At 41.3% G+C, this 13,114-nt stretch overlaps 2 protein-coding genes and 1 long non-coding RNA gene across 7 annotated transcripts; all 3 read right to left on the reverse strand.

The window, feature by feature from the left end:
- Window positions 1-1,579: 1,579 nt before the first annotated feature.
- Window positions 1,580-7,319, reverse strand: LOC103699575. 5 transcript variants are annotated; one of them, XR_005514007.1, is made up of 6 exons: window positions 6,903-7,319; window positions 6,708-6,769; window positions 6,405-6,502; window positions 6,149-6,228; window positions 5,808-5,914; window positions 5,041-5,648 (listed from the first exon to the last, which is right to left on the reverse strand). It is a non-coding gene; the product is annotated as an uncharacterized LOC103699575 (long non-coding RNA). The 5 variants fall into 5 exon arrangements; XR_005514005.1 differs by lacking the exon at window positions 5,041-5,648 and adding an exon at window positions 1,580-2,054 and having other exon boundaries at window positions 5,808-6,228; XR_005514004.1 differs by having other exon boundaries at window positions 5,041-5,914.
- A 38-nt stretch (window positions 7,320-7,357) lies between these two features.
- Window positions 7,358-8,115, reverse strand: LOC120112542 (low molecular weight phosphotyrosine protein phosphatase-like). The gene is made up of 3 exons (XM_039132112.1): window positions 7,809-8,115; window positions 7,591-7,703; window positions 7,358-7,504 (listed from the first exon to the last, which is right to left on the reverse strand). The coding sequence occupies exons 1-3, from the start codon at window positions 8,113-8,115 to the stop codon at window positions 7,358-7,360; spliced, it is 567 nt and encodes a 188-aa protein (XP_038988040.1).
- A 1,184-nt stretch (window positions 8,116-9,299) lies between these two features.
- On the reverse strand, window positions 9,300-12,512 carry LOC103715163 (2-hydroxyacyl-CoA lyase-like). The gene is made up of 2 exons (XM_008802702.4): window positions 10,991-12,512; window positions 9,300-9,913 (listed from the first exon to the last, which is right to left on the reverse strand). The coding sequence occupies exons 1-2, from the start codon at window positions 12,425-12,427 to the stop codon at window positions 9,599-9,601; spliced, it is 1,752 nt and encodes a 583-aa protein (XP_008800924.2). The 5' UTR covers window positions 12,428-12,512; the 3' UTR covers window positions 9,300-9,598.
- Between the last annotated feature and the right edge of the window lie 602 nt (window positions 12,513-13,114).

A 13,114-nucleotide genomic window follows, 5' to 3' on the forward strand; every position in this document is an offset into this window, starting at 1 on the left:
AGTTGAAGCCACATATTTTGGCAGTGAATGCACATATTTGTTGAACCCTGGACGCATATAACAGGTTTGTGAGACTAGGTCAAAAGCTTCCAAACATCTCAAAACTAAGATGTTTGTGAACAAAATAAATAAACAAAAGTGACTGAAATCTGCAAAAATTAAAATAAAGTGGGCCACAACTGCAAGGTTACAGAGAACTAAAGCATAAGACCTAAAAGTGGAGACAACAATAACACAATAATCATAACCTTCCTGCCTTAGAACAACTAATTAGAATCAGCTATATGGATTGCTGTTTGCCAATTGTTCCTGTTGCGGGGACGGCCTTTGGCCGGAGCCTCACACAACAGCATAGCCCACATTAAGCTAGCAGAGAAAGAGAACTGCGTTCTTCCCGAGGTATTGTCCGCTTTGGGTGCTCCGGCCCACGCGTCCAGCGCAGACGGAGGGAGACCACTGCCCTTTGGGCGCTCCGGCTAGCGCGTCCAGCGTAGACGGGGGGAGACCACTGCTCTCATGGTTTTGCCCTTCAAAAGGCGCCTCGAGAGGAAAGAATTTCTATCCCCCATTTAAGGCACAGAATCTTTCCGCTACTACCCGATGTGGGACTAAATTTAAGGCCCCCCTGCAACAGTTCCAGTTAAGGAAACTCTCTGGTGCTATCACAAGTTTTTTTTTTAAAAAAAAAAAAATCTTTTTCCACTTCTTCCATCCATATAGCTTAGATTTTCTTTCTTGGGCCCTTTTGACCTGAATCAAGCACTTCAAAAGAAGTACTCAAGAGCCTCCACAATCAGTTCAAACTATGCCATCCTGTAGTATCTAAATAAGCAGATTAATGAAGTGATGTATCAATTACACGGTGCATAGACATAGCAATAAGATTGGAATTATATGGACACTGGATCCCTGTTCTCATAAATGGGAAATGAAATGTTTATGCATGTATGCCAGTGCCCTCTTTTGGTGTGTAATGTGCATGTTGAGTGTTGATCCAAATTTGCATAGATAATTACAGTTTCAATTAAAATCAAGGATTAGAAAAACCAAGGATACCCCTATTCAGCAAAATGCCTTGACAGAATGCTCACAAGAATCATTGTACAGGTGAATTCCAGCTTTATAGATCATATGTTGGAAATACTTGTCTCAAAATCTAAATCACCATCATCATTATAATCATAATCACTGTCATTAACATCTTATTCAGACTCAACAGACGCCTCTTCATGACTAAGTACTAGACTATTTTTTAAACTAAAAAAGAAGCCATACAGTAAAACCAAGACATTATGTAAAACTGGAAGTTACAAAGAAAAAAAATGAAAAAAAAAAGTTTATCTCCAAACCCCATGGGAATAATGCATCATTACTTACAGGATGAACAGCACACAGCAGAAGCAGATGTCTTCTAATCACATTTCAGCACAATGATGTGCAGCATGCAACACATTCCAAGGTTGAATGATACCAACTAACAAGTTATAGAAGCAAAGGAATAAGGAGAAAAGCAAGCACACAAACACAAAAAGAACAAGACATCAGAATCAAATACTAGGAATCTGACAGAAAACAAGGATGGGAAAGGAGGTAAGAGAAAAAGATACTTGATTCACAAAGTTATTGGAAAATTTTATGCTAGGAAAAAATGGAAGGAGTCTGCTAAAAATCATCTCTTAAAATGAATTTAAGTGGATGGTACAGAGGAGAAACTGGCTTACAATATAAAGTTATGTTCAATCCTCTTGAATAACCTATCCTTTTCAGATCTGGAAGCTTCTTCTTTCATTACCTCGTGCTCCTCAGCAGATATATTTCTTCCCCACCATGCCTGAGCCTCCAGAAATTCAGCTAATGTACCTGCAAGTGCATGCCTTTCAAGTCCATCAGCATGAGATTCCCCAACAATACTGTTGCATGCTTTCTCCTCAACTCTTGAATATTTCTTGTCAATTCTTGCCTTTCCGCCAAAGCAGATGCTACTGAGGTCGGAAGAAAATCCTTCCCGCGACACATGACAATGTAATATTTGTTCCGGAGAAGCAAGATTCCTCCTGTCAGTTTCTTGTAAGGTAAAACAGTTATTGTCCATACACCTTGAAACTCGAATTCACAGATAGTCTCTGCCTTTTTATCAATTTGTACTTCTTTTTTTCTCCTTAATCCATAAAGCAACCTTGATAAGTTAACGACTATAAATGAGAGGAAAAAAATGCCTTGGACTGAGAGAAAGATATTCAAAACAGTGAGTTACAACAAATAGAGTAAAAGAAGAAAATGAGCTACAAACAACGGTAAAAACTTTGAGATTTAAGTCAATTCACATATGCATTGTTAAGAAAGTTAGAAACACTAGTGAAGACCAGGACCATAAATCATGCCAAATAATGCAGGTGAAAATGGAAAATAAGATATATCAATTAGATGCAACCTTTAAAATTTTGTGCCCATTCTTTCCACCTCCTCGTCCTCCTCGAGGCCCAGGCCTAAATTCCGCAGCCGATGCACGATCCTCTCGATCGAGCCTCGGCCGGCGTCGGTTTGACTGAGGTCTCCGGCGCGGCGAGGCAGGGCGGGGATCGGGATGGGTCCATTGCTGGAGCCAGGAGGCGGAGGCGGCGCGGGAGTGGTGGAGGCTGGGTTTTTTTTCAGGGTTAGGGTTTTGGCCAGCGGCGGCGGCGGCGTCCCAGGGGTAGTTCGGGGTTTGGGGGGTACGGTGAGCGTCGGAGTCACCGCCGCCGCTGCGCTCGCCGAGGCGGATGCGGAGAAGAGGAGACGGAAGCGGCAGCGGAGAAGGGAGAGCGAGAGAGAGAGGAGCGGGAGCATAGGGGGAGGGCACCGTGGTGGAAGGGAGCTCCAGTAGCCTCACGGTGGAAAGAGCCATTTTTTCCCCCTCTCTCCCCTTGCAAAGAGCTTGTCTTAGATTTTGGATGGAGCAAGGAAAGAAATTGGCGCGACAGGACGGAGCGAGTCTGGAAGTCAACTCATAAATAAATAAATAAAAACATGATTGTCGGAGACGTTGCCTTCTAGATTAAATACATGAGAGGTCAATAGAACTATATATTAAATGGTGGAACTACAAATCAAGTAGCCTCGTATGTAGCAAGAAGCTCTTTAGGTTGGTGAAATGAGACTGTATAGAACCCTTTGAAATTTAATATTTTTTAACTTTTTCTTTATGTATTTGTACTGCATAAGCCATCTGGTAAAAAAGAACTTGGAGCTGAAATAGGAGTGTTTTTAAAAAAGCTAGGATGAGAAATACCGGGGATTCGAATATGAGTCATTGTATTAAAACTTATTACTATCCAGAAATTGATCATGATTTATATGAATCTGTATTTTCTTCACTCAACCATATTGGTATTTTTAATTTAGATATCTTTAATTTTTTTTTATCTGCATTGCATTTTTATTGCAATGTTGCACTACCTTTCAGTCATCACTATATTTATCGTTTTACACTATTACATGCCGTTATAATGTGATTTGCTGCTATAGATTTCTGGCAGGAAGATTCTGTTTTTGTTTAGATGATTTACAATTGATTATATAGATGATAGGGGTGTGAATTGCACAGGAAAGACCTGCTACCATAGATTTCTAGCAGTAAAATTCCTAGATTTCTAGCAGGGTGGTGCATAAAAATGATGATCAACTCCTTATTTTCCTGTATGACTCAAGATAAATTCATTAATACTGGTAGAAAGGAGCTGGGGATTTGGACGTCGGTCAAAGAAGCAAACTAAAAGTACATGATGTTACATCTTGATGTGCAAAATAGATTAAAAAGATAGCAAAAGCAATAATCTATTCATAAAAATCAAATTAAAGCAATGCAAATATAGAGATAGAGGGGAATGTGAACCAAATTTACATTTGTAGGAGGCGACGAAACAGAAACTAAAGCCAGAGTTTATGGTTGGGTCGTTAAATAATCGCCGATTTAGAGCATCCCCTTTCTTGTTCTCATCTTCTTAGGCACTCAAAAACTCCAGAACCGATGGGTTTTTAAGATACCAAAACAAAATGCATGGTTCTACTAAAAAAATGCATGTTTTTTTAGTAGCTTTAGTTACTGCATCTAAATGTCTCTTATAAAATGGTCCTTTAATACATCTAATAGTAGAAATAATTCGTGCTTATATAACTGAACCTATGATTAATTTTATGATGAAATATAGTAATCTATAAAATAAAGGCCATCCATTGACTAATCAAAGATCGGAATAATTTATCCATTAAATTTATAACTGATCTCTAAATTAATTCTATCATTAAAAAATATTTTATATAAATTCCATAAGGATGACCAAAACTAATTTTTTTTTACTTTTAATAGGACTATAGATATTAAAAGAGCAATGGAAATATTATCCGATTTACAAATAAAACTTTATTTATAACAATCACAGAGATGAATAAATTTGGAAACAAAAGATGTGTCTACCGCACATCGCTCTACATTTGATGGGATCTCTTGAACCCTCCAAATCCCTTTCTTTCTATACTACACTACAAGAATAGTGGTCATTAGCGACGCTTTGTTTGGCCTTTAACGACGCTTTTAAGCGTCGCTAAAAACCATCCCGACGCTTTCGTAAGCGTCGGCAAAGCGTCGCCTATGCTACAGTGGAGAAAATGTTTTCCGACGCTTGCAAAAGCGTCGGAAATTAGCGACGCTTTTTAGCGACGCTTTAAAGCGTCGTTAAATGTGATTTTAACGACGCTTTAAAGCGTCGTTAGAATATTATTTTTTTTTAAAAAAAATTCGTGATTTTAACGACGCTTTAAAGCGTCGTTAGAATATTATTTTTTTAAAAAAAATTTCGTGATTTCAACGACGCTTTAAAGCGTCGTTAGAATATTTTTTTTTTTTAAAAAAAATTTATGGCATTAAATATTATGATTCGGCATTTATGGCAATGCTAGGAAAATGGTTAATTGCTCAAAACCAACAAAATCCCAACCTATCATATGTCTGAGGTAGGCAATAGCTCAAAACAATGCACCAAAAAAAGGTGAACACCCACAAGATCAAAGTACAAATCAACCAAACATCTACTTCCAAACACTCCACAGTACCCATACAAACAGAGAAACAGCAACATCAAAGAAGGTTGTTGAATAAGTGGAGCTTGAGATCTCATCAGAGAATGCTAGGAAAATGGTTAATTGCTCAAAACCAACAAAATCCCAACCTATCATATGTCTGAGGTAGGCAATAGCTCAAAACAATGCACCAAAAAAAGGTGAACACCCACAAGATCAAAGTACAAATCAACCAAACATCTACTTCCAAACACTCCACAGTACCCATACAAACAGAGAAACAGCAACATCAAAGAAGGTTGTTGAATAAGTGGAGCTTGAGATCTCATCAGAGAATGCCAATGATGCTCCTTGAGTTTGTCATAAGAAACCGGTTCTAAGCATAGCTATAGATTTTAAAGGAGTAGCTAGAAAGTTGATAAAACTGAGATAAAAATAAATACCCCATTACATTTTGTACTGAGTTGCGAATACCTCTTGCATTTTGTATTGCTGCATATCAACCTTCTGTTTTTCATTTTGCTCAAATAGGTCCAAAATCTACTCAATTTACAAGTGCCACCTCATAGAAATCCCTTGTAAGCATGCAATTGCTACAATATATGCATCAAAACAGTAGTCATAGATGTATATTAGTTATTATTATATGCAATTGCTACGAGCTATTTCATATACGATTTAGAAAGTAACCAAATTTTTTAAGTAAAAAAATGCTCAAGAAACAAATTGGGCAACAGCCCAATAGTTTGCACCTCTTCATTTGGGTGAGGCATCATGTTTAAAGCTTGAGAGGTGGTTCCCCCCGGTATGTCATCTGGCTGTTTCTCCCATTACTTTTCTCAACTCTTGGTCCCCTTTCCTATTATCAAAAAGAAATTGAACAGAAGAAGCAAAACAAAAGAAAAGCTATCAAGTAGGTCATGGCTAGCTGTTGAATCATAAATATATGCTGTAAGAAAAAAGAAGTATTAGATCTGAAAAGCTAGGAAATCGCAACAGTAAAGATACTTGGATCATAGGACATACTAAGAAAAGAATATATAATTTTTATTTTCAACATAGTAGGGAACTAAAAGAACAGTAGCGCACTTACCTGTGTCAGTGTTGTTGCATCTGCAATAACAAACGGCACATTCACAAAGCGAGCTAATGTTTTTGCAAGTAATGTCTTTCCTGTCCTTACAGACAACACAAGAATTTATATGCAGGTCAGACCATCAATCAATAAAATCCAGTAGATAATTCCTTTTTAGTTCTCATGGTGATAGATAGGACATAACAAGTGCCAGCATGTTCAGCAAAACCATCACATGATAAAAATGTAACAAATAAAAAGGAAAACATTATACCTGAGCCAGTAAGGCCCATCAAGAGCACATTGCTTTTCTCTAACTCTACATTATCATCATCATTTTCAGCCTCAAAATTCCCTGAATCAGCTCCAGATCTGTGTATTTTCAGTAAATTCAGCTCAGCATAACCATCAGAAGACCATCACAAGAACAAGCAAATTTTCGATGCTTATAAATGCAAGTCAACAATCTAGATATGCTTAAACTTAAAGAAACAATATATAACAAGACAAGATCAACATAAGCCATAGCATTATAGCGGAAAACTGAAATAGATATAAAGGTCACATGAAAACATACACTTTCTGTAAAGATGCATGATAGATTCTTTTATAGTGGTTGTACACAGCCACAGATAGCACCTGCAATTTTTAAGTGGATTACTAATCATAAAACAAAAATTCTAGAAATAATTAAAAGCATGATAAACAAATAAGACAATTATTATAAGAAAAATAAATTCTCATTATTGGTTTAACCAGATAAACATGGTACCTGATAAAAAGAATAAAGAAATCAATCATGAGACTTGGTATCTTGAGAGATAGAACCAGATATTATGGAGAATTATCTTTGATCACTCAATTGGTAACAGATAAGGTTGATCGAAGAAGAAAGTAGACAGATATTATGGAGAATTCTCGTCGCCGTCGTCGTTCAAGAACTCGGGGGCGATGCCGGAGAAGGCGCGGTTAAGGAGGACAGCGAGCAAGGAGAGGCCGCCCACGAAGATGGGCAAGCTCCGGACGAACCCATCGTTGTTGGAGACCCAGTCGCCTACCAAATCCCGCCGGGGTTTCGGGCCTCTGTAAGCCCCCTTCGCACCAAAGAAACCAAGTTATAGAAGAGAGGAGAAGAGAGGAGGGTACGGCTGCGTACCTGAGGATAAGCCGAGGGAGGAGAGGGAATAGGCGGAGGGGAAGAGGAGGCTTGTTTTGCATGTCCCTCTACTACTCCGTACCTCTGTTTTGCATGTCCATGGCTAGTATGAGATCAAACTCCTTGAAATCGGAGGGGCGAATCGGCCTCGAGATCGAAGTCACCTCGATCCCACGCCTTTTGGATGCTGCCCTCATCCTTGAGTCCGCTGGATTACCCTTCAACCCCAAGAGAAACAAACCAGTTAATCGCAGATCGTATTTATATATATATAAAGGAATGCAGGGAATTATCAGAGAGTTACTTCGTGGTAGCCGATGGTGCCGGCGGAATCGATCCAGAATTTGGACTCCAATCCCCTCTTGCGGACAAGGTCTCTGAACACGGCCTCCGCGGCAGGGCTTCGGCAGATGTTGCCTGGAAGGAAGAGATGGAGAATTAATGCTAAGGAGACCCAAAGTAAGGAGGAAGAGGTAAGGATGGAGCTATAGCTTTCCAGGGTCTGGGATTGGGAAGGCTCACCGAGGCAAACGAAAAGCACGGAGAAGGGCTTGGACTCTGCAGCGGATGGCGCCGCCATGGATGCTGCTTGCTCTGCGGCGGCGGCGGCGGCGACGACGAACCGGAGAGAGGCGGAAATAGGATTCCGAGAGGGCAGATGATGATGGGGAGGATGAGAAGAAGAGGGGAGGGGATGTGAATAGAAGGTTTTATAAGGGAGGAGAGTGGGTTTAGTAAGATCAAGAAAGGGGAATGAACCAAGTTGGCAGAATGGTAATTTCGGTACAGTTGCCGCTGCTGCTGCACTGAAGCTTAAGGCGTCTCTCATGTCCCCCTTCTGCCCACCGACCACCAATCGGAAAGAAGACGAGAGGGGAGAGAAGGGTCGGGAATGGTTATTTTCGTCGCTATGCAAAATCCGGTGGTCGAGAATAGCAATCACACAAATCGCCGATGCCTTGTTCGAAAGAGAAGAAGACAGCCCACCTCCATCCGACGGGGTTTTGTGGAGGGGAGGAGGGAAGTCCGACGACGCTTATAAGCGTCGTCGTATTTTTTTCCTACGCCGACGCTTAAAAGCGTCGTCGTATTTTGTCCCCACTCATACTACAAGCGTCGGCAGTTACCGTTGCAAGAAAAAAATTTGCCGACGCTTTTTTGTAGGGTCGGCAATATAGAGTCGCCAAAACCCTTTATTGTTGTAGTGCTAACTTCTTTCTAACAAACTTATTTCTACCATATCTCTATCTTTCTGTCTAATAACTTTATCTATATCCTATCATTATTTCCTATTTTATTTCTATTTAATATTATTTGTTATGTTGTTTAATCTTGTGTTTTTTTGCTACAAATGCATATCACATACCTGTATATTATTCTTTTTTAAAATATTTACTTATATAGGCATTAACTAAGCTCTATATTTCCCCAAATTTGCAAAATAACTGTCTGAATTTATTGCTGCATGGTTTTTTGTCTGCTTAGTGATGTTTTAGCCTAAGGAAATGTTATATTTTCCTGAATGAACATCCTTGTCAACCTTAATCTGTCAACTCTCTACAATCAAACTCCACATCTAAAATTTTTCTCTCTTTTGTAATTCCAGGCATGCTTGAAACAACTCCTTGATCCAGCTCACATCATTACATGCCAAGATAGAATTTTTTTTCTCTTTCTTGTATGTTTATGGATTATGCCGAGATGTAAGACCCCAGAAAGACATCATTACATGTTGCAAGTCACTAAATTATCATCATTGAACTTAATTTCTCATGTTAGAACTGTTGTCATGATACATATGGCTTCCTGGGGATCTAGTAGAAGAGGAAACAAGCTCAGATACATCATAGTGATAACAAATAATCGAGTCCCCATCACTTCAGGGAAGCATCGAGAAATATCTTAAGCCACATTTTCCTTTTAAGTTATCTCATCATGTGAATCAGGTAAAGCTAAATATAAGTGCACTGTAAACACAACTACTTGTTTTCTAAATAAAATTATAAAAATATCTCACCAATTGTCCATGAGAAGGACAATACATCAATATATAAATGGGATCATGGCTAATAAAAGAAGCAAAGGAAAATGCTACGCATACAGTAATGTTTTCACTGGTTGCCTCAAATATCTTCAACATATGGAGGCAGCATCATCTCCCTAAATTTCAAAGTTACAAACACTTACATAATCCGTGTAATTGGCAACTGACATGGGTTAAAAGTGAAAAAGAACATACATTGCATGAAAAGCAATGGTTATTAATAGGAATCGAGAAACTGCAAAAAAAAAAAAAAAAAGTAATATGAGATTTAGTTCTTATGCTGCATTCTCCCACTCTCTGCACCGGCATATGGATCTATGATGACATTAATTACAGCAGGTTTCCATGAAGCAAAAGATTCAGAAAGAGCAGACTTGAGCTCTTGCGGAGACCCAACAAGATAGCCTTTACCTCCAAAAGCCTCCATTAGAGTATGGTAAGCTGCACCTGGAACAAAAGAAGTTGGGGCGGGGTCTTCTTTGTATGGTCCAGTTATTTCATCAGGGGTTCTTCTATCACCACCATATACTCCACCGTTGTTAAAGACTATGACCACAACAGGCAACTGGTACCTTACCAATGTCTGCAACAGGAGAATTAAAAAATCAATCATTTTTGAAATTAGGTTCTGACTTCTGAACAAGAAAGTCCGAAATCAAAAGAACAGACTAACCAAGGTTTTCCGTTTCAGTATCGGACCCGTACTGATACCATCTTATTATAGTATCGGTACGTTCAGTGCGGTACCCAAATCGAAATATTGAGTGTTGGTATGCTCTCTATGCTATATACCAATATGGTATGGTATGGTCTGTACGTACAAGTACCAACCGGCATGGCAAACCTTAAGACAAACTATTTGTCTCATAGCCACCTCTTCTTATTTGAAAGAGGATAATTAAACTTATAAATATAAAATTAAGTGCATAAAATGCTTCAACGGTCATGTTCTTTCCCCAAGTAGTCAAGAATATTCTAAAGTAGCATTTAAACCTTACATTGAGAAGTGCAGATCAAACATACCTCAAACTTAGATTAAAAACATAATACATGGCAATTCTACATCTTCAAACTCATCAAGTACATACAACTCAGGCTGCCATACATAACTATAGATGCAAGAGCAAACAAGCCACTGCAAATAACTAGCTAACAGGCCATGTTTTTTGAAGAACCTACGGTCAAAATGCCACACATCTGGCAATGTCCTTATAGAACCTCAGACTGATGCTCAATGTTCCTTTTCTAATGAATTAAACTATAACAAGGTTGTTCATCCAGGATTTAAGCTGAGACAGATAAACAAAATACTTCCACTATATAACTGATGAACATTTCCAACCTATGTGATCATATGATACTCACGCATAACAGTACGCAGCCACATATAAAGCACCTCTAAAAATTCCTCTGTTTCTCAACATGCATTTAACTGGCTATACATATATAAAAGTAATTAAATGTAGTAGATTTAGTCCTTGAAAAGAATTTGCGATCAATTTAATAGGATGCCCTATAGTAGATGTCGATCCGGAACAACACATAGGTCATCTAGGTTAACAGCCCCCTGCTATATTGGAATCCATCAGATTGATATAAATCTAACCAAACCATTGGACTTATATTTACATTTTATATGTAAGGAAAAGATCAATCATACCTCAACTTCCATGGCACTAAATCCAAAGCCAGAATCCCCTTCCACAGCCACCACCAAGCGACCAGGTGACGCCACGGCAGCTGCAATGCAATAACCCAAACCAACCCCCATTGTTCCCCATGTTCCTGCATCCAACCTTGTCCTCGGCTCATTCTGGACCAGCACTGCCCTCCCGATATCCATCGTGTTTGCACCTTCCGACACCAGTATCGGAGCTGGGCTCCCCTGGGCAAGAATTGCATCCCTTATAATCCTCATTGGGGTCAAGAAATTGAAGGGAACCACATCCTTAGCCAACTGAGCCTCCATCTTTGTCACGTTCTCCTTGGCCTTCTTTGAAATGGCCTCCACCCAAGGATGTGATCTCCCCAAACAGAAAGGGTCGTCCTTGACCTCCTCATTGATCAGATCCAACACCCTCCTTGCATCATCCACCAAGCCCAAGTAGGGCTTTCGGAGATTGATCTCCTCCTTGGAGATATCCACCAGTATAAATTTCACATCTTTAGACCATCTTGGAGGTTCTCCGAAGTGGAGAAGCCAATTGAGCCTTGCACCGACGACAAGAACAACGTCGCAGTGGCCGATGGCCAGCGACCGGGCTGCGGTGGCAGCAAGCTCGTGGGTGTCCGGCATCAAACCCTTACCCATCGGCGTTGGAAGGAACGGAATTCCGGTGGTCTCGATCAGCTTCTTGAGAGAATTCTCGGCCCGAGCAAAGGCGGCGCCTTTCCCGAACACGATCAAAGGTCTCTCCGCGTTTCTCAGTAAAGACACCGCCTTTTCGATATGCAGGGCTCCTACGCGCTTAACTTCTTGAAATATAGGGTTTTCGGCCTCGGATAAAACCCTACCAGCTTCGGATTCGGGGATCGTCTGGTGGAGAACGTCTGCCGGGATGTCCAGATAGCACCCTCCGGGCCGTCCGGCGACGGCGGAGCACAGCACCTCGCGGACCAGGCGGGGGATCTGGGAGACGTGGGTGGCCTTGGCGGCGTGCTTGACAAAGGGCTGCACGGCGGCCATCTGGTCAAGCTCCTGGAAGTCTCCCTTCCCGAAGTCGGCGTGGTCGCAAGAGCCGGAGATCATGACGACCGGCCATGTGTTCGTGGCGGCGTTGGAGAGGCCGGCGAGGCCGTGGACGCAGCCGGGGCCGGAGACAGTGAGGAAGACACCCGGGCGGCCGGTGAGGTAGCCGTAGGCGGAGGCGGCGTAGCCAGCGGACTGCTCGTTGTGGAAGGCCAGGAAGCGGACGCCGAGGGCGACGGCGCGGGTGGCGACGGCCGTGACGGGGATCCCCACCACGCCGAACATGTGCTGGACGCCAGCGCGGGCGAGGGACCGGGCCACGAGGGCGCTGCCGTCGACTAGGGTTTCATTGGGGCACGAATCTAGGGGTAGGGATTCTAGGTTTTTGGAGTTGGCTTCGTCCGCCATCGATGGAGAATCAGCGAGGTGGCGATCGAGCTTGAGCTGGGACAGCTGAGACTAGCTCTATTTATCGCAAGGTTATTATTTATGTTGCGCCACAGATCAGTTTAAGCAAAGCGATTGTTGATCTTTGAATGGTTGAGATCTATTTGATGACTTAGATCGATAGATAAATGATTGAGAGGCTCCTTGTGCTACATTATACCGACGTACATCGTAAGGGGGCAGAGATCGACGCCGCCACGTGAGTGGTGATCTTGTGAAGTTACCATATTAGCCTTAACGGTTGACGGGCTCAGCTGGGATATTTAGGTGGTATGAATAGAAAATCAGTGCAAATTTGATGGATATTTATGTCTTTAGATGAGAAGATAATCACCCTCCCTTAGTAGCGACTAGCGATGAGAAGATCAGCCTCCCTTAGTAGCGACTAGCGACTGTCCCGAATGTCGCCTTCACTAGATCCGCAACTAATAGTGGGGTTGGATCGGCAGTAGAAATGAAACAGCAAACACAGTGCAGACCGAAAAGCAACATGACAGGTGGTAATTTTCAGCACCTTTCGCCAGTCGGACGAAAGGGATTGGCAGGGAGCTTGTACGGGCAACGAGAATGAGCTCTTCAAATTTGCTTCTCCAGTTGACTGAGACTGAACTTTAATAGCAGACAAGATTTTTCAGAAGGCAACTTTTG

The sequence above is a fragment of the Phoenix dactylifera genome, chromosome 11, assembly GCF_009389715.1.
Source record: "Phoenix dactylifera cultivar Barhee BC4 chromosome 11, palm_55x_up_171113_PBpolish2nd_filt_p, whole genome shotgun sequence".
NCBI classification, from domain to species: Eukaryota; Viridiplantae; Streptophyta; class Magnoliopsida; order Arecales; family Arecaceae; genus Phoenix; species Phoenix dactylifera.